This window comes from Salvelinus alpinus, chromosome 6 (assembly GCF_045679555.1).
Source record: "Salvelinus alpinus chromosome 6, SLU_Salpinus.1, whole genome shotgun sequence".
Classification (NCBI taxonomy): domain Eukaryota; kingdom Metazoa; phylum Chordata; class Actinopteri; order Salmoniformes; family Salmonidae; genus Salvelinus; species Salvelinus alpinus.
The window spans coordinates 49980066-50001468 of NC_092091.1; the positions used below are offsets into that span (position 1 = coordinate 49980066).

General features: G+C 41.1%; 1 protein-coding gene across 3 annotated transcripts in view; it reads right to left on the reverse strand.

Moving 5' to 3' along the window:
- LOC139577601 (AP-2 complex subunit alpha-2-like) overlaps positions 1-21403 on the reverse strand; it is a 61235-nt gene that overhangs the window by 6719 nt on the left and 33113 nt on the right. The window contains exons 13-17 of one of the 3 annotated variants that reach the window (XM_071404728.1): positions 9540-9694; positions 8973-9032; positions 8343-8414; positions 7894-7976; positions 2123-2213 (exon numbers count right to left, since the gene is read on the reverse strand). In XM_071404728.1, coding sequence (XP_071260829.1) covers positions 2123-2213; positions 7894-7976; positions 8343-8414; positions 8973-9032; positions 9540-9694 — 461 coding nt within the window. The remainder of the gene's footprint in view (positions 1-2122; positions 2214-7893; positions 7977-8342; positions 8415-8972; positions 9033-9539; positions 9695-21403) is intronic. The other 2 variants (XM_071404730.1, XM_071404731.1) reach the window with 2 other exon arrangements.

The window sequence follows — 21403 nt, forward strand, 5'->3', positions numbered from 1 at the left end:
TGTGTTGGGTCAATGTCATGTTGAAAAACAAATGATAGTCCCACTAAGTGCAAACCAGATGGGATGGCGTATCGCTTCAGAATGCTGTGATAGCCATGCTGGTTAAGTGTACAGTTGAAGTCGGAAGTTTATATACACTTACGTTGGAGTCACTAAACTCGTTTTTCAAACACTCCACACATTTCTTATATCTATATCCGCAGTAAAACGAGTCCTATATCAACATAACCTGAAAGGCCGCTCAGCAAGGAAGAAGCCACAGCTCCAAAACAGCCATAAAAAAGCCAGACTACGGTTTGCAACTGCACATGGGGAAAAAGATCGTACATTCTGTAGAAATGTCCTCTGGTCTGATGAAACAAAAATAGAAGGGAAGAAAAAAAGAACACCATCCCAACCGTGAAGCACGGGAGTGGCAGCATCATGTTGTGGGAGTGCTTTGCTGCAGGAGGGACTGGTGCACTTCACAAAATAGATGGCTTCACGAGGAAGGACAATTATGTGGATACATTGAAGCAACATCTCAAGACATCAGTCAGGAAGTTAAAGCTTGGTTGCAAATGGGTCTTCCAAATGGACAATGACCCCAAGCATACTTCCAAAGTTGTGGCAAAATGGCGTAAGGACAACAAAGTCAAGGTATTGGAGTGGCCATCACAAAGCCCTGACCTCAATCCTATAGAACATTTGTGGGCAGAACTGAAAAAGCATGTGCGAGAAGGAGGCCTACAAACCTGACTCAGTTACACCAGCTCTGTCAGGAGGAATGGGCCAAAATTCACCCAACTTATTGTGGGAAGCTTGTGGAAGGCTACCAGAAACGTTTGACCCAAGTTAAACAATTTAAAGGCAATGCTACCAAATACTAAATACATTGAGTGTATGTAAACTTCTGACCCACTGGGAGTGTGATGAAAGAAATAAAAGCTGAAATAAATAATTCTCTACTATTATTCTAACATTTCACATTATTAAAATAAAGTGGTGATCCTAACTGACCTAAGACAGGGAATTCTTACTCTGATTAAATGCCAGGAATTGTGAAAACCCGGTGTATGTAAACTTCCAACTTCAACTATACCTTGAATTCTAAATAAATCACAGACAGTGTCACCAGCAAAGCACCAACACACCTCCTCCTCCATGCTTCACTGTGGGAACCATACATGCAGAGATCATCTGTTCACCTACTCTGCATCTCACAAAGAAACCGAGGTTGGAACCAAAAAATCTCATTTGGATTCATCAGACCAAAAGGACAGATTTCCACCGGTCTAATGTCCTTTGCTCGTGTTTCTTGGCCCAAGGAAGTCTCTTTTTCTTATTGGTGTCCTTTAGTAGTGGTGTCTTCGCAGTAATTTGACCATTAAGGCCTGATTAACACAGTCTCCTCTGAACAGTTGATGTTGAGATGTGTCAGTTACTTGAACTCTGAAGCATCTATTTGGGCTGACATTTCTGAGGTGCAGTTAACTCTAATGAACTCATCCTCTGCAACAGAGTTAACTCTGGGTCTTCCTTTCCTGTGGCGGTCCTCATGAGAGAGTTTCATCATAGCGCTTGATGGTTTTTGCGACTGCACTTGAAGAAACTTTCAAAGTTTTTCAAATGTCTTTGCTTATTTAAGCTGTTCTTTCCATAATATGGACTTGGTCTTTTACCAAATAAATTAACTTAACAAGGCACACCTGTTAACTGAAATGCATTCCAGGTGAATACCTCGTGATGCTGGCCAGTACATTCAAGAATTCCTGCCAGTGATGCAACAAAATGCCAATATGGCGATTTACAGTTAGCTGGTGTTCTAAAGCCATTCCTCTTTAATGCATACTTGTGTCTCCAAAAAATGTTGACGTAAAAAAAAGAAATGTAATGATATTGAACTTAAAAGATGCCCAAATACAGAACAGAGCAGCAGCAGTGTTTGTCTGGATCAACTGTCATTTTGTGACTTATTCTTTTGCAGTGGTATAATTTTGGTATCGAGTATCGTGATGGTATCGCGTACTGTGATACTAAACCTGGTACCAGTATCGAAGTAAAAATTCTGCTATCGTGACAACACATAGTGTGCAAGATAAGGGTGTGCCAGTGTGTGTGTGTGCAAATGCATTGAAGGATATGAGACTGCAGCTCCCCTGGGCAGCTGACTGTGGTGTTAAAGTTGACAAACTGCACCGAGGTTTTATTGCCATAGAACAGATACATCCTCCCTAAAAAATAAAAAAAAACACATTAGAAGGTATTATGTCAAATGGACACATTTAGGTGATATTTCCAAAATAAAACATACAGGTTATAATGCATTATGTACTGTTATGTATACTCCCGTATTAAGGCTATAATGCAGCATTACACACCAACTCATTCCCGTTTATAATGCATTATAATTCATAATACCTACAGTACAACACGTATGGACACAGTCGGTAACTCACCCATCTCATTAGTAAAAGCACATACATACATAAACTCAGCAAAAAAAATAAACATCCTCTCACTGTCAGCTGCGTTTATTTTCAGCAAACTTAACATGTGTAAATATTTGTATGAACATAACAAGATTCAACAGACATAACCTGAACAAGTTCCACAGACATGTGACTAACATAAATGGAATGATGTGTCCCTGAACAAAGGGGGGGGGGTCTAAATCAAAAGTAACAGTCAGTATCTGGTGTGGCCACCAACTGCATTAAGTACTGCAGTGCATCACCTCCTCATGGACTGCAGATTTGCCAGTTCTTGCTGTGAGATGGTACCCGCTTTTCCACCAAGGCACCTGTAAATTCCCGGACATTTCTGGGGGGGGAATGGCCCTAGCCCCCACCCTCCAATCCAACAGGTCCCAGACGTGCTCAATGGGACTGAGATCCGGGCTCTTCGCTGGCCATGGCAGAACACTGACATTCCTGTCTTGCAGGAAATCACGCACAGAACGAGCAGTATTACTGGTGGCATTGTCATGCTGGGGGGTCATGTCAGGATGAGCCTGCAGGAAGGGTACCACATGAGGGAGGAGGATGTCTTCCCTGTAAAGCACAGCATTGAGATTGCTTGCAATGACAACAAGCTCAGTCTGATGATGTTTGTGACACACCGCACCAGACCATGATGGACCCTCAACCTCGATCCCGCTCCAGAGTACAGGCCTTGATGTAACGCTCATTCCTTCGACAATAAATGCGAATCCGACCATCACCCCTGTTGCCACCCCTGTTCTTCACGGTTGGGAAGGTGTTCTTCGGCTCCCCCGTTTTCCTCCAAACATAATATAGTTATAGCAGTGGCTTCTTCCTTGCTGAGCGGCCCTTCAAGTTATGTCAATATAGGACTCATTTTACTGTGGATATAGATACTTTTGTACCCGTTTCCTCCAGCATCTTCACAAGGTCCTTTGCTGTTGTTCTGGGATTGATTTGCACTTTTCACACCAAAGTACGTTCATCTCTCGGAGACAGAACACGTCTCCTTCCTGAGTGGTATGACGGCTGCGTGGTCCCATGGTGTTTATACTTGCGTACTCTTGTTTGTACAGATCAACGTGGTACCTTCAGGCGTTTGGAAATTGCTCCCAAGGATGAACCAGACTTGTGGAGGTCTGCAATTTCTTTTCTGAGGTCTTGGCTGATTTCTTTTGATTTTCCCATGATGTCAAGCAAAGAGGCACTGAGTTTGAAGGTAGGCCTTGAAATACATCCACAAGTACACCTCCAATTGACTCAAAGAATGTCAATTAGCCTACCAGAAGCTTCTAAAGCCATGACATCATTTTCTGGAATTTTCCAAGCTGTTTAAAGGCACAGTCATCTTAGTGTATGTAAACTTCTGACCCACTGGAAATGTGATACAGTGAATTATAAGTGAATTAATCTGTCTGTAAACAATTGTTGGAAAAATTACCTGTGTCATGCACAAAGTAGATGTCCTAACGGACTTGCCAAAACTATAGTTTGTTAACAAGAAATTTGTGGAGTTGATGAAAAACGAGATTTAATGACTCCAACCTAAGTGTATGTAAACTTCCGACTTCAACTGTACATACACACGTGCAAATACACCCATGCAATAGCCAGGATATGCATTATGCTCACTCACCCAGCATCTAATGCATTATAGAAACTGAAGCGTACCTAACCACTGAATAAAACATTCTGTATACTAAAATGGACATGAGAAAGCTAGGATGTGAACACAAATACTAAATGACGCCATCTATTACATTCTGTGCACGCTCAGACGTACTTACCAATGCTATAGAATAGTACAGACATTAATTCAATAACGTTTCAGCATATAGGTTCATGAATTTCACACGGAACTGATCTGCATGAAAAGGGTTAATACGTGAATAGGGGGGTGCTGTTTTCACTTTGGAAAAAATCGTGCCCAAATTAAACAGCCTCGTACTCTGTTCTAGATCATACAATATGCATATTATTATTACTATTGGATAGAAAACACTCTGAAGTTTCTAAAACTGTTTGAATTATATCTGTGAGTAAAACAGAACTCATTTGGCAGCAAACTTCCATATAGTAAGTGAAAATCTGAAAACGAGGCTCTGTGTCAGGGCCTGCCTATTCAACTGGCTTTTATTTATGGATCTGTATGCACTTCATACGCCTTCCACTAGATGTCAACAGGCAGTAGAAGGTTGAATGGGGTGTCTAGCTTGATGTGAGGCCGAATAAGAGCTTTTGGAGTGGCAGGTCTGCCCTTTTGTCAGTTTTTGACGGCGAGCGAGGGAGTTCCACATTGTCTTCTGAAAAGCGTTCGGTATACACGGCGAATTGCTCCGGCTCTGATTTTATCTGATACATATGAGAAAAACATCATAAAGTAGTATTTTCCAACCGAGTTTGACCAGTTTATTCAACGTTTATTGGGAATTTTGGAATTTTTCGTTCCATGCGCTAAGAGTTGATGGGCATGTTTGCGCCACAATGCTAGCCAAAGTTGCTAATTCGACAGAAGAAATGGACATTCTAAAACCAAACAACGATTTATTCTGGAAATAGGACTCCTTGCACAACATTCTGATGGAAGATCAGCAAAAGTAGGAGAATATTTATGATGTTATTTCGTATTTTTGTGGTAAATGTTGGCTCCAACACGGCGGAGAATAGGTGAGCGCTGTCTCACAATAATGCATTTTGTATGTTGTAGTAAAGTTATTTTAAAAAATCTAACACAGCGTTTGCATTAAGTGTATCTTTCATTTGCCATACAACAAGTATTTTTATGTAAAGTTTATGATGAGTTCTTTGGTTAGATTAGGTGAGTGTCCAAAATATCTCCGGACATTCTGGTGAATTGTTGCTACGTATTCACAATGTATAACCACAATTTGCAGCTCTAAATATGCACATTTTCTAACAAAACATAAATGTATTGTATAACATGATGTTATAAGACTGTCATCTGATGAAGTTGTCCAAAGGTTAGTGATTCATTTTATATCTATTGCTGGTTTTTGCGAAAGCTACAGTGGGGAGAACAAGTATTTGATACACTGACAATTTTGCAGGTTTTCCTACTTACAAAGCATGTAGAGGTCTGTAATTTTTATCATAGGTACACTTCAACTGTGAGAGAAGGAATCTAAAACAAAAATCCAGAAAATCACATTGTATGATTTTTAAGTAATTAATTTGCATTTTATTGCATGACATAAGTATTTGATACATCAGAAAAGCAGAACTGAATATTTGGTACAGAAACCTTTGTTTGCAATTACAGAGATCATACGTTTCCTGTAGTTCTTGACCAGGTTTGCACACACTGCAGCAGGGATTTTGGCCCACTCCTCCATACAGACCTTCTCCAGATCCTTCAGGTTTACGGGGCTGTCGCTGGGCAATACGGACTTTCGGCTCCCTCCAAAGATTTTCTATTGGGTTCAGGTCTGGAGACTGGCTAGGCCACTCCAGGACCTTGAGATGCTTCTTACGGAGCCACTCCTTAGTTGCCCTGGCTGTGTGTTTCGGGTCGTTGTCATGCTGGAAGACCCAGCCACGACCCATCTTCAATGCTCTTACTGAGGGAAGGAGGTTGTTGGTCAAGATCTCGCGATACATGGCCCCATCCATCCTCCCCTCAATACGGTGCAGTCATCCTGTCCCCTTTGCAGAAAAGCATCCCCAAAGAATGATGTTTCCACCTCCATGCTTCACGGTTGGGATGGTGTTCTTGGGGTTGTACTCATCCTTCTATTCCTCCAAACACGGCGAGTGGAGTTTAGAGCAAAAAGCTCTATTTTTGTCTCATCAGACCACATGACCTTCTCCCATTCCTCCTCTGGATCATCCAGATGGTCATTGGCAAACTTCAGACGGGCCTGGACATGCGCTGGCTTGAGCAGGGGGACCTTGCGTGCGCTGCAGGATTTTAATCCATGACGGCGTAGTGTGTTACTAATGGTTTTCTTTGAGACTGTGGTCCCAGCTCTCTTCAGGTCATTGACCAGGTCCTGCCGTGTAGTTCTGGGCTGATCCCTCACATTCCTCATGATCATTGATGCCCCACGAGGTGAGATCTTGCATGGAGCCCCAGACCGAGGGTGATTGACCGTCATCTTGAACTTCTTCCATTTTCTAATAATTGTGCCAACAGTTGTTGCCTTCTCACCAAGCTGCTTGGCTATTGTCCTGTAGCCCATCCCAGCCTTGTACAGGTCTACAATTTATCCCTGATGTCCTTACACAGCTCTCTGGTCTTGGCCATTGTGGAGAGGTTGGAGTCTGTTTGATTGAGTGTGTGGACAGGTGTCTTTTATACAGGTAACGAGTTCAAACAGGTGCAGTTAATACAGGTAATGAGTGGAGAACAGGAGGGCTTCTTAAAGAAAAACTAACAGGTCTGTGAGAGCCGGAATTCTTACTGGTTGGTAGGTGATCAAATACTTATGTCATGCAATAAAATGCAAATTAATTACTTAAAAATCATACAATGTGATTTTCTGGATTTTTGTTTTAGATTCCGTCTCTCACAGTTGAAGTGTACCTATGATAAAAATGACAGACCTCTACATGCTTTGTAAGTAGGAAAACCTGCAAAATCGGCAGTGTATCAAATACTTGTTCTCCCCACTGTATGTTGACGGTGAATAAATGCCTTTGTGTGTTTGGCTATTGTGGTAAGCTAATATAATTCTATATTGTGTTTTCGCTGTAAAACACTTTAAAAAAATCGGAAATATTGGCTGGATTCACAAGATGTTTATCTTTCATTTGCTGTACACCACATTTTTCATAAATGTTTTATGATGAGTATTTATGTATTTCATGTTGCTCTCTAATTATTCTGGCTGCTTTGGTGCTATTTGTGATGGTGGCTGCAATGTAAAACCAGGATTTGTAGCTATAAATATGCACATTTTCGAACAAAACATAAATGTATTGTATAACATGATGTTATAAGACTGTCATCTGATGAAGTTGTTCAAGGTTAGTGATTAATTCTATCTATTTTTGTGGGTTTTGTGAAAGCTACCTATGCGGTGGAAACATGGTGAAAACATGCCGTTGTGCGTTTGGCTATTGTGGTTAGCTAATATAAATACATATTGTGTTTTCGCTGTAAAACATGAAAAACGGAAATGATGGCTGGATTCACAAGATGTTTATCTTTCATTTGCTGTATTGGACTTGTGATTTCATGAAATTATATTATATGATATCCCTGTCGCGTTAGGCTAGGCTATGCTAGTCAGCTTTTTTGATGAGGATGCTCCCGGATCCGGGATGGGTATCACTGAAAGGTTAATACTTCAAGGGAAGAATCCTAACTTGAAACCCACACATAATGCAATCTCGCCGAACTCACATCAATGTGACAAATGTGACTTAGGATTCAAGCATCTCCCCGCATTGTCTAGTAGCCCAAACTCACCCAGGTTCTGACGGTACTCAGACTTGATGCCGATCTGAAGCAGCTGGTTCTCAAACAACACACCGTTGTTCTTACACACAAATCTGAAGAGAGAGAGAGAGAGAGAGAGAGAGAGAGAATGAAAGTGTTAGGAGATGTCATCATGTATCATTTGCTGCTTATAACATGTCAATCACGCGGTGGTACATACACTACCTATAAGTTATTGGAACTCTTCAGTCATGCCATCCTATCGCAATATCAATTCACTTTGCAGACAAACATATAGATGCATCTTACCATACGTGAATTACTTAACATAACATATGTCAGTGACATCTACACAGTTGGTTTTGTGTCAATCCAGCAGGTTGTTAGATACCTTTGCTCAAGAGTGATAGAACCCAAAACAAGCTAGCCCCGCCGGAAAGAGAGATAGGGCGAGCGGAGGAGCGAGAGAAAGCTCTTACTTGTTGAGAAGCTCGTCTGACTCGGGCAGAGGAGGGGCAGGATCCTCAGAGGCCGCAGTAGGGGGAGCAGAGCTGAGAGGAGGAAGGAGGGATGGAGAAAGGATGGATGAGGAGAGGTGGATGACAGCACCCACAGAAAATGGCAGGGGGTGTGAGAGAATGTAAAATGTGTTTGAAGGGGATCAAATGAATTACAGATAGAAAAAGGGATAGAGAGAGGAGGAGGAAAGGAGAGAGGGTGAGTGTGTCGAGGGAGACCCAAAGCAGTGAGGCATGACAAACAGGAGAAGAGAAGGAGAAGAGAAAAAGCAGAGGTGGGTTTATATGAGCACTTAGATCCAATTCATCAAAACTGACAGCATTAACAAGAACAATGAGAAGATTTTTGCTGGTAAAAAAGAAAATAAAAAAAGTGTGGTACATGTATGTATGAATAAATAAACAGCATAGGTAGGCTACAATAACATAATCCAACAACCCACATGCAATAGAGGGTGTGTGTGTCCATGTGACTAGTCTAAGGTTGAGGTGCCCATGCAGCCTCCCTAAATAACTTTAGATTAGAACAACAGTGTTCATGTGTGTTTGGGTGCAACATGACAGTCAGCCATCTTATTACTGGCCCCTTACTCCGAGTCACCAGGACCCTCCACCAATGGGGAGTCAGAGGCCTCGGGAGCGTGAAGAGCGCTGCCAATGTCCAATCACAATCGAGGACAAGAGACACACAAGCACACACGTTGCCGGACCAAGCACGCACGCACACACACACACGCAAAAACACAGAGAAGGGGAAATAGAAAAGGGGAAGGAGAGAAAGTAAGAAAAGAGACAGTCACATACACAGCAAGATAAAAAGAGAACAGACAAGATTACACATAGAAGACGCAGAGGAAACAAGAAGAATGACTGATATAAAGACAGAGACAGAGGACCAGCACATATCACAGACAGCAAGCACCACAAGAATAAAACAACAACGCTCATTTTCAAGAGCAAGCTTCATATTCTACCACAGTGCATCTGGACAACTAAAACACATAACAGCCACACCACAAACATCAAGTGTCCACTAGACACTGATCTTAGGTCAGTTTAGAATTTATCCCCTTAAGGGTAGGCTTGGAGTGGGGGAAATCTAGGCTGATCGTAGATCTGTGTCTATGGGAGTCTTCTAGTCACAGGGTAAACATTCACCTCAGGAAGCCGTCGTCGTTCACGCCAGCAGAAGTGGCAGCAGGCCCCGCCTCTGAAAACACATCAACCAATAGGCTGCCTGCACTGGGAGTGGCCCCACTAACAGGAGCGGCCGAACGAAGGCCAAGCAGATCCGCTGAAGGGGAGGGGGTGGACTGGAAGACAAAGAAAGATGGACAGAGGAGAGAGAGCGAGACCAGAGAGAGAGAGAGAGAGCGAGAGACCAGAGAGAACAGAGAGAGCGAGAGACCAGAGAGAGAGAGAGAGAGAGAGAGAGAGAGCGAGAGACCAGAGAGAGAGAGAGAGAGAGAGCGAGAGACCAGAGAGAGAGAGAGAGAGAGGAGCGAGAGACCAGAGAGAGAGACCAGAGAGAGAGAGCGAGAGACCAGAGAGCGAGAGAGAGAGAGAGAGAGAGAGAGAGAGAGAGAGAGCGAGAGAGAGAGCGAGACCAGAGAGAGAGAGCGAGACCAGAGAGAGAGAGAGAGAGAGAGAGAGAGAGCGAGACCAGAGAGAGAGAGAGAGAGAGAGAGAGAGCGAGACCAGAGAGAGAGAGAGAGAGAGAGAGAGAGAGAGAGCGAGAGACCAGAGAGAGAGAGAGAGAGAGAGAGAGAGAGAGAGCGAGACCAGAGAGAGAGAGAGAGAGAGAGAGAGACCAGAGAGAGAGAGAGAGAGAGAGAGAGAGAGAGAGAAGAGAGAGAGAGAGAGAGAGAGAGAGAGAGAGAGAGACCAGAGAGAGAGAGAGAGAGAGATCGAGACCAGAGAGAGAGAGAGAGAGAGAGAGAGAGAGAGAGAGAGAGAGAGAGATCGAGAGAGAGATCGAGACCAGAGAGAGAGAGATCGAGACCAGAGAGAGAGAGATCGAGACCAGAGAGAGAGAGATCGAAAACCAGAGAGAGATCGAGACCAGAGAGAGATCGAGACCAGAGAGAGAGAGATCGAGACCAGAGAGAGAGAGAGAGAGAGAGAGAGAGAGAGAGAGAGAGCGAGAGCAGAGAGAGAGAGAGAGAGCGAGAGAGAGAGCAGAACAGAGAGAGAGTGAGAGCGAGAGCAGAACAGAGAGAGAGTGAGAGCGAGAGCAGAACAGAGAGAGAGTGAGAGCGAGAGCAGAACAGAGAGAGAGTGAGAGCGAGAGCAGAACAGAGAGAGAGTGAGAGCGAGAGCAGAACAGAGAGAGAGTGAGAGCGAGAGCAGAACAGAGAGAGAGTGAGAGCGAGAGCAGAACAGAGAGAGAGTGAGAGCGAGAGCAGAACAGAGAGAGAGAGAGCGAGAGCAGAACAGAGAGAGAGCGAGAGCGAGAGCAGAACAGAGAGAGAGCGAGAGCGAGAGCAGAACAGAGAGAGAGCGAGAGCGAGAGCAGAACAGAGAGAGAGCGAGAGCGAGAGCAGAACAGAGAGAGAGCGAGAGCGAGAGCAGAACAGAGCGAGAGCAGAACAGAGCGAGAGCGAGAGCAGAACAGAGCGAGAGCGAGAGCAGAACAGAGCGAGAGCGAGAGCAGAACGAGAGCGAGAGCAGAGCGAGAGCGAGAGCGAGAGCAGAACAGAGCGAGAGCGAGAGCAGAACAGAGCGAGAGCGAGAGCAGAACGAGAGCGAGAGCAGAACGAGAGCGAGAGCAGAACAGAGCGAGAGCGAGAGCAGAACAGAGCGAGAGCAGAACAGAGCGAGAGCAGAACAGAGCGAGAGCAGAACAGAGCGAGAGCAGAACAGAGAGCGAGAACAGAGAGCGAGAACAGAGAGCGAGAGAGAGAAAACAGAGACAACATTTGTATAATAGCAGTGCTTTGAGAAGATATTGCTCAATATTAAAGTAAATCCATTACACAGACAGTGATTGTGGTTTTTCCAAAGCGATCACCATCTCTTTCAACTGTTGCCAGTCTTTGAATTGTCAGAACAGAAATTACAAGATTGCAATAATAGTATTTTAAAACATCAAATGGTTGTTTTATGCAACAGAATAGTTTTTTTAACACTCATCTGTGTGTGTGGACTGAAAGTGGGCCTCGGAGATTAACACTGACTGTGGATTTGTGATAAGACAACATTCCATTCCATGATTAGTGTCTGTGTGCCTGTCTGTAAGTAACAGGGATAACCAATCTCCAGTTTCTTTAAAGAAATGATTTAGTATTCGAGGTTGCATTAGTATTTTTGTACAAGAAAGCAGTAAATTAACTAGAGACATATATTTGGTGCCATGTAAATCTTGATGTCTGTTGCATGAGAGCAAAATGTGCCTTTGTATAAATTCTCTCATATGTGATTTGTCATGAACATCCAGGAGGTTGGACTTTGCTATAAAATGCTGTGGCTTAGTCCTGCTGGCTGGGGTCTCAACGAATCAACAACAGGGGGCTCATTGACAAGCTCCATTACTGCAGTAATTAAATAATAAAGATGACTTGTTTTGAAGAAATGTAAAAGTCTCTCCTTTTGATTACAATAATGCCACGACAATTTTGGCGACAAGGATGGGATGATGAACTTCATTTCTCTGATTGTTCCCAGTGAAATGCAGGTTAACCGTTAACCGGAGTTGCATTGGATGCAGCTGGGGAAAGCCACTCTCCACTATTTGGAGCAGATCGGATCCCCACCTGGCTGGGAGCGTCAGCTGAATGGATACATCATTTTGACCCGAATTGGATTAGGGAGGAGACTGGTTTCTTTCAATCATTGAGTTTGAAAGTGCACAGAATTGATAGTACTAGTTAGACATTAAATTGAACGTTGACGTCGGAGTGGACAATCAATAAGTGATAAAATAAGAAAAAATATAATAATATAATAATATAAAATACCCTGTTGAGGGTACTCTCAGAGCGAGTTCTTCCTTAAGATGGCCACAGCTGCGGTAACTAGCAGGAACTGAGTTGAGTTGATAAGAGTGTTCTTAAGTGAGGTATCCTTGGACATCATTGTTAATTAGCCAGTTGCGGGCTTCCAAAAGTCCAGATCCGTGGTACTGGTTGATCACAGTAGGACTGGTGAGGTTACGGTATTGATCGAGGAACCAGAGTGCGGGTGACGCCTTGCGAGGGCATTTGGCTTAGTGAAGTTCAAATTATAACATGAAATGTTTTGATAAACAGGTATGACCTGGGTTACAGTTGTTAGAGGCTACTGTGAGTTTTTGTGTTGTTGGGAGCACTAATTAGGTAATATTTTGATAATGTTATGGGTTTTCCTGTTCATATAGACAGGGGTTGAAATCCTGTGTGGGTAATCTTTGTAGAAGCGTTCTGTGTGGGCGCAGTAGGTTGACTCTGTGTGGGTAACCTTTCAATGATGTTCTGTGTGGTCTGACCAAGTCTGTGTGAGTGGTCTGACCATTCCTCTGTGGATGGTTATTTAGTAATGTTCTGTGTGAGCATTTGATCAATCCTGTGTGGATGATCATTAAGGTTCTGTGTAAGCCTGAGATAAATAATAATTAGGAGATAAGTTAATGATATGCAATGGTTTAAAATAGTTAGGTACATATGTGAAAGCTATAAACCAAATTTACCTATAGAAGTAAGAAAATATTCCGGCAGGCGATAAATATTAAGTGTGGTTGGGAACAGTACTGTGTGAATGTGATATGAAAGTTGTATGAGTGTGGAAATAAGATATAGAAATGTGTATAATAAGATTGAAATTTGGTTAAAACCTGTTGAGGATAGGGGGTGCTGTTTTCACTTTTGGGGAAAATCGTTCAAAATTTAAACGGCCTCGTACTCAATTCTTGCTCGTACAATATGCATATTATTATTACTATTGGATAGAAAACACTCTCTAGTTTCTAAAACCGTTTGAATTTTGTCTGTGGGTCAAACACAACTCATTTGGCAGCACACTCTGTGACCAGGAAGTGGAAAGTCTGAAATCGATGCTGTGTTGAAGTCGCTGCCTATAAATGGGCATGATACGTATGACTATACGTGCACGTCATACACCTTCCCCTGGATGTCAAGAGGAAGTGAGAGGAAAAAGGAGTTGATTATCTCTGTCTGACGTTGAATGAGCCCTCTTGGAACAACGTGTCCCCCATTTTCTGTTGTCTGCAAGGCGCGTGGGGGGACCTGTTATTGCCTACTGGAAACCTGTCGTTATGGGCGAATATGAGCTCCGGCTTTGAATTTATTTGATACATATTTCAATATCATCCTAAAGTATGTTTTTTCAATATAGTTTCATTAGATTATTGAACTTTATTCGGGACGTTCGGCGTGTTGCGTTGTTCGACTTTGTTGACGTTGGAGAGCTTAGCGCTGCATGGCCAGTGTGCTTGCTAATTCAAGAGGGAAAAAGAACGTTCTGAATCCAAAACAACGACGGTTCTGGACAAAGGACCCATTGTACAACATTCTGATAGAAGATCAGCAAAAGTAGGAACCATTTTGTGATGCTATTTCATATATCTGTCGAACTGTGTAATAGTAGCTTTGCGCTCAGGTTTTGGTTATTCCCTTACCATAACTAAGTCTTATGTCGTAATGAAGATATTTTTAGAATTCTAACACTGCGATTGCATTAAGAACTAATGGATCTATCGTTTCCTATACAACATGTATTTTTTTGTAATGTTTATGAATAGCTATTTGGTCAGAATAGGTGAGAGTCTAATAGAAATATCTGCACATTCTGGGAAAAAGATGCTACGTTAGCACGTTATGCTACGTTGTATAACCACGGATTTCAGCTCTAAATATGCACATTTTCGAACAAAACATAAGTGTATGTATAACCTGATGTTACAGGACTGTCATCTGAGGAAGGTTTATGAAGGTTAGTGAAATGTAATATCTTTTGCTGGTTTATTCGCTAACGCTAACGTGCCTATTGCTATCGCTAACGTGCCTTGATGAATGAATGCGGTTGTGTGGTAGGCTATTGTAGTAAGCTAATATAATGCTATATTGTGTTTTCGCTGTAAAACACTTAGAAAATCTGAAATATTGGCTGTATTCACAAGATCTTTGTCTTTAATTTGCTATACACCATGTATTTTTCAGAAATGCTTTATGATGAGTATTTCGGTATGTCACGTTGGTGTCTGTAATAATTCTGGCTGCTTTCGGTGCAATTTCTGATTGTAGCCGCAATGTAAACTATGATTTATACCTGAAATATGCACATTTTTCGAACAAAACATAGATTTATTGTATAACATGTTATAAGACTGTCATCTGATTAAGTTGTTTCTTGGTTTCTTTGGTTTGTTCTAGGTTAGTTTGGTTGATTTTGTGCATGCTACCTGTGCTGTGAAAAATGTCTGTGCTTTTTTTCTATTTGTTGGTGAGCTAACATAAATATATATTGTGTTTTCCCTGTAAAACATTTAAAAAATCGGACATGTTGGCTGGATTCACAAGATGTGTGTCTTTCATTTGCTGTATTGGACTTGTTAATGTGTGAAAGTTTAATATTTCTCAAAAATATTTTTTGAATTTCGCGCTCTGCCTTTTCAGTGGAATGTGGGAGGAGTTCCGCTAGCGGAACGGGGGGGCGAGACAGGTTAATAAATGTTGATAATGTTATTTTGGGGTTCCGTCCATCACTTCCCATCATAGAATATCACTGGGTGGTATTGAGAGCGGGATGTTATTTTATACCTGAAGAGCATTATTCCAACGACCCGCTGGGCAGTGTCCGGGAAACGTCAGTTTTTTTCCGCTTGGAGATTGCTGAACCAATGGATTTGGTTGATGTGAGTACCTAAGAATTTCTAACGTTCTATATGGATTCTGTGAAGATATGAAAATATGATGAATTGTATGTGTATAATCGATTACTAGAGATTTGATAAAGTCATTCTGGGAATATAATGAGATGCAACTTAAACAACCCATACTTAGACGTACGTAGGTTTTGAGTTGGTCCCTTTAATGGGTCATTTGATAAAGATGAGGTTTAACATTATTAAACTGTCTACAAAGTTTGGGCAATTGATTGGAGTGTTTAACTTACCCTAACGATGTAACTATAAAACGCTTATTGGATTTTCTCTGTCTGGGTACTACATTTGAAATAAAACTACCCTTAAGGCCAGAATTTTTTCTTCTTCTTCTCAGTATGAGAGGAGTTGCTATATTTTTTGAATAAACCTTTTTCCATAAAGTTCGAGCGAATTAAGATTGAATCTCGACGTAATTTATAACATCGTACAAAGCCTAGGGTATCCATCAAATTATCATTGCTGGATTAATGTGATGTAGTAAAGTAATTGAAATATATTGCATGAGAGAACAATCTGCTTTTATTAAAAAGCGAAAGATCTGTTTCCTAATCAATGAATGTCGATTTAACTCGTTGGTAATCTAATCTATTCCTTTTGCGCATATGAGAATCTCTGCGGAGACACGTGTGGACCTGTAGGGCTATTTCCTGGGAATTGTGTCGTTATGTGCCAGATGTTAACACTACAAACCATCGTAATTGGGTTATTTGCGGGATTTCTTCGTCATTTCAATAGCATTGGGTCTATAATATTGACCAAAATATGGGTTTCTGATTGTAATTCAAGTATTGGTATGTTTTGCTTCGACAGATACTGCCGTCAGTGTTTGTTGAAGATATAAACTGAACGTTTTAGCAGCTTGCTTAGTTCGAATTAAAAGGCTAATTTATTCAAGGTAATACGCGTAATACGCTTTATTCGAGTGAATACGCTTCGTCTGTTGCCTAAATGGTCTGCTGGAATAACATATTGAGAATGGAGTCGTTTAAATAACTGAATCAAATAAGGGACAGTTACCTACAACTAATGAATTCTAATAATAGCGGATAGGCAATTGCGATAGAGCTGTGACCATGATCATGATAACACAAGGCTACAATAGCAATGGATCGAAGTTGTGGGTGGTCAGAGGCTGTAGTATTGTGCCCACCGAAATGTGTTTTTTCCCTTGTGGATTGACTGATGTATTTTATAAATTGGGCGTATTACATGTTACTTTTAAAGTCTTGGACATTTCTTAAGTGTTTAGCCGAAAGAGAAGAGAAAGTTGTCAAATGTGTTTTTAACCTTACGATAGAGGTAAGCGCAGAACTTTGTTGAGAATGGGTTATTTATTTATATATTTTTTCTTATTGGTAAGAGTTTCCATGTTTTAGTCCACTGGTGAAAGCGAGTCGTGCTCACTGGGCTATATCGGGCCGTAAGGGATGCAGTGGTACATTTGCAGTAGAGGTCTGAATAGTTGAATCGGAAACGTTATTTCATCATTTCTGATTACTGTTGCCGAGTTTCATAGTTTAGGTAACACCAGTGAATTTGAGCAGGTAGTTAATGTATTCTAACATTATAATATGTTTCCATTATGTGGAACAGTGTCCGATCATTAAAGTGGATTGCAGTTCGAGTTTATTTTTACAGGGACAGTGCACATTAATCAACGTTTCCGTAAAAGTGCCAGTTTTAGCCAGCCGGGCTATTTCCAACCGCAGTCCAGTCCCTATGCAGGTTATTAAAAACAATTACAATACAGACAATCAATGAACAGTGAGCACATGCAGAGCTACATAGAACAAGCAACACGTAGCACGCAGACAGAGCAATAGCACAAAAAGCAACAAAACACATAAAAGCAACAAAGAGTTTCCACAACTCACCAGCTACAGACAACATGGAAAGCGGCAATACACAGCTAGGGATTATGTTCACTAGTCTGATTGGCCTTTAGCCATGTCTTCATGTTTTTTGTGAAGGTGTGAAAGGTGGTACAGTTGTGTCTCTCTGATGGCAGTGTATTCCAGACATGGGAAGCTCTCACAGAGAAAGCAGATTGACTAAAGGTGCTTTTCCTTAAGGGAACTGTACAGTCACCTCTCATGGCAGACCTTGTGGATCTGCTGCCATAGGTTTGGGTTTTCATTTAACAAATGTACTGAGTGGAGGGGGAGCCAGGCCATTTAGGATCTTGAATACAAGACATGCGTCAGTGTATTGCACAAGATTTTCCAACTCAGGAGCTCATGCTTTCTGAGGATGTAACAGTGATGATGGCTATTGGGCTTCCTATCAAGCACTTTGAGAGCCTGTTTGTAGACAGACTGAATGGGTTTTAATGTGGTACAGCAAGCTTGGGCCCAACTAGTCAAGCAGTATGTATGTTAAGGAGACGTAGGAGACCACGTCTCAAACAACATTTTAATAGATGCCTGGGATCAAATATCACCAATTCCTTACGCTGAGAAATTGACTGCATTTGTGACAGAAAAAAAAGTATTACATTTAGTAACGATACCAGGATAACGTTATATGGTTATGGAAAAGAGACCAGTCATATAATATGATATGGGACGGAATTGTTAGTGGCGAGACAGATTTTGCTGTGTCTAAGGGTAGCACATGCTAAATTAAGCACACATAAACGTTGGGGTACATTAAAACAAAAATGATTTGAGGGAGTACAGTGGACTTTTTATGTTATGTTTGTAGTTATAACTTTGGGTTGCTGATTAAGATGTAGTATAGTGGATATTGATGAAATGTACAATTTCTCTAGGATGAGAATGGGGGTGGTCATTTTCTCTCTTTGAAATGTTTCCCCGGGGCTATGGTCTTGGCGAGAGCAGTGAGTGAGACTGAGACCGAAACTACCCAATTAAATAAGGCCTGGCCATTTTTGTTTGTTTTTACCTTAAGGTTTGCAAATACCCACACACAACACACTTGTTATGACTATTTGTTGGTGTTTTTAAAATACTATGTTTGATTTATTGTGAGTGTTCTAATTCATTTTGGTTTAGTGAGTTTTCCATTTGTCTTTGTGCCAAGGTATCTTTAATAACTTCTTATGGCTGGGGGCAGTATTGAGTAGCTTGGATGAATAAGGTGCCCAGAGTAAACTGCCTGCTACTCAGTCCTAAAAGCTAGAATATGCATATAATTAGTAGATTTGGATAGAAAATGCTCTGAAGTTACTAAAACTGTTAGAATGATGTCTGTGAGTATAACAGAACTCATATGGCAGGGAAAAACCTGAAAAAAATCCAAACAGGAAGTGGGAAATCTGAGGTTTGTAGTTTTTCAAGTCATTGCCTATCGAATATACAGTGTCTATGGGGTCATATTGCACTTCCTAAGGCTTCCACTAGATGTCAACAGTCTTTAGAACCTTGTTTGATGCATCTACTGTGAAGGAGGAGGGAATGAGAGCTGTTTGAGTCAGGGGTCTGGCAGAGTGCCACGAGCTCAGTCTCGAGCCGTCCCGTGAGAGTTAGCTGCGTTCCATTGCATTTCTACAGACAAAGGAATTCTCCGGTTGAAACATTATTGAAGATTTCTGATAAAAACATCCTAAAGATTGATTCTATACTTTGTTTGACATGTATCTACGAACTGTAATATGACTTTTCGTCTGAACTTTCGCCTGGACCTGCCCGCGCCTCCTGAGTTTGGATTTGTAAACTAAACGCGCGAACAAAAAGGAGGTATTTGGACATAAATTATGGACTTTATCTAACAAAACAAACATTTATTGTGGAACTGGGATTCCTGGGAGTGCATTCTGATGAAGATCATCAAAGGTAAGTGAATATTTATAATGCTATTTCTGACTTCTGTTGACTCCACAACATGGCCGGTATCTGTATGGCTTGTTTTTGTGTCTGAGCGCCGTACTCAGATTATTGCATGGTGTGCTTTTTCCCGTAAGGTATTTTTGAAATATGACACAGCGGTTGCATTAAGGAGAAGTTTATCTAAAGTTCCATGTATAATACTTGTATCTTTTATCAATGTTTATTATGAGTATTTCTGTAAATTGATGTGGCTCTCTGCAAAATTACTGGATGTTTTGGAGGCAAAACATTACTGAACATAACGCGCCAATGTAAACTAAGATTTTTAGATATAAATATGAACTTTATCGAACAAAACATACATGTATTGTGTAACATGAAGTCCTATGAGTGTCATCTGATGAAGATCATCAAAGGTTAGTGATTAATTTTTATCTATATTTCTGCTTTTTGTATCTCCTCGCTTTGGCTGGAAAAATGGCTGTGTTTTTCTGTGACTAGGTACTGACCTAACATAATCAGATGGTGTGCTTTCGTCATAAAGCCTTTTTGAAATCGGACACTGGTGGTATTAACAACAAGTTTATCTTTAAAATGGTGTAAAATACTTGTATGTTTGGGGAATTTTAATTATGAGATATCTGTGGTTTGAATTTGGCGCCCTGCACTTTCACTGGCTGTTGTCAAGTCAATCCCATTAACGGGATCTTGGCCGATCTCAGCCGTAAGAAGTTAAAGGGACACGCACACACAAATGGAATTTTCTGAAGTTTTTATTTTCTGAGTTTTAATTGAACACAAGTTAATTATTTTGATAAGACATACACTGGAAACTTACTGGAAACCTGGGATACGAAATGTATGAAATGTTTGACTGTTTTTCATTACTTAATAGTAATATAGTAAGAAACACTTCTTTGAAGGGTTTGTATGACCTCTGACATCTGTCCTGACTTTCCAGTGTGGTTTGATCACCCTCATTGGAAAGCCATTTGGATAATGAATATAAGGTCAATTGTAATACTAATTTGAAGGTCATTTGTAATATATTGATAATTATGATGAAGTTATAGTCCTTAGCCATATTTGTGATTTGGACCAATGTGAAGAAGGAGAGGGTGTTGCCTTTGACTAAGGGTAGGCTGTCTTAAGTCTATTTTACTATGACCGTATAGGTGCAATTATTTTTCTTTATGTAGTTGTTAAGGGTAGTGATTCTATTTAAATATTTTGTTTTATTTTTATCCAGTAGTAGTGTTTTTATACACATTACTCACATTGGGAGTCATGCGTCAAAATGGGGGGAGGTAACAGTCCTCTGAGGTTTTGGATTGAAGTTTACACGCCTTTAGTGATATATAGGAATGTATTGAGTGACATGTGAAGGAGTGTATTGTTGTGTTGTTTGTTCTGTTCTGATACAAATCTCACCAGATTAGGTCTGCTGGATGGTTGGGATGTGGTCTATCTTCCTGATCCTGTGGCTCTGTGATGAAGTTGACAGTGTGATGGGGAATATAAGCCAATTTGAAAAAAATGTGTTTCAATAGAATGTGTTATTCTCTTTGACATATGTTTAGACATTGGTATTAAGAATAATTGGTAAAAGTAATAATTTATCATATAGTACATGCTTGTCTGGATTCCCTGAATCAGAAATGAACTGAGCTAAACTGTTGTTCTGATCTTTCCTCTCGAGGTCACAGTCGGTGTCTTAATGCATGAAAGGGATCATTTGACCACGAGAACGGTGTGAACCTCAAAACCCCCCCTAACTGGCTGAAGAAGAGCGACAAAGGCGTTCAATACGGCCCTGTCCGCACCACTTCAACAGAGAGACCTGAGTCTGAGCCAGCAACCGGTGTAAAGCATCCAATCTAAGCTGTTTTTACTCTCATGTCTTTTCTCTCAGGAGTGTGACAGGAGTCCACATTGAGTGAGCATGGGGAGAAATCTGTTCCAAAGTTCTCTTATGTTGTTGGTATACTGGTTGACAAATGGACAAGACATAATGGGTGGTAAAGGTGGTGGTGGCTCAGGTGAGACATTGAAATTGGGACATTATCATGGCCATCCACTTTGAACTGTAAAGCTATCTGAAGACAATGACGAAGACGCCAGAAGAATCAGTGCCTGAAGCGTTGGGGGGGGGGGGGCATTGGTCAAACTGTGCCCAAAATTGATTGTAGAGGTCTACACAGTGCTAAAATAGTAATTTAGATTAAGAATGATGCATTAGGATACTGATCTGTAATTATAATCATGATATGAAAGTTAATACTAGAATTATAGGATAATTATACAGTATGTTAATATAAATGTACATTCTGACAATGTCGATGTGTGTTAAATTGAGG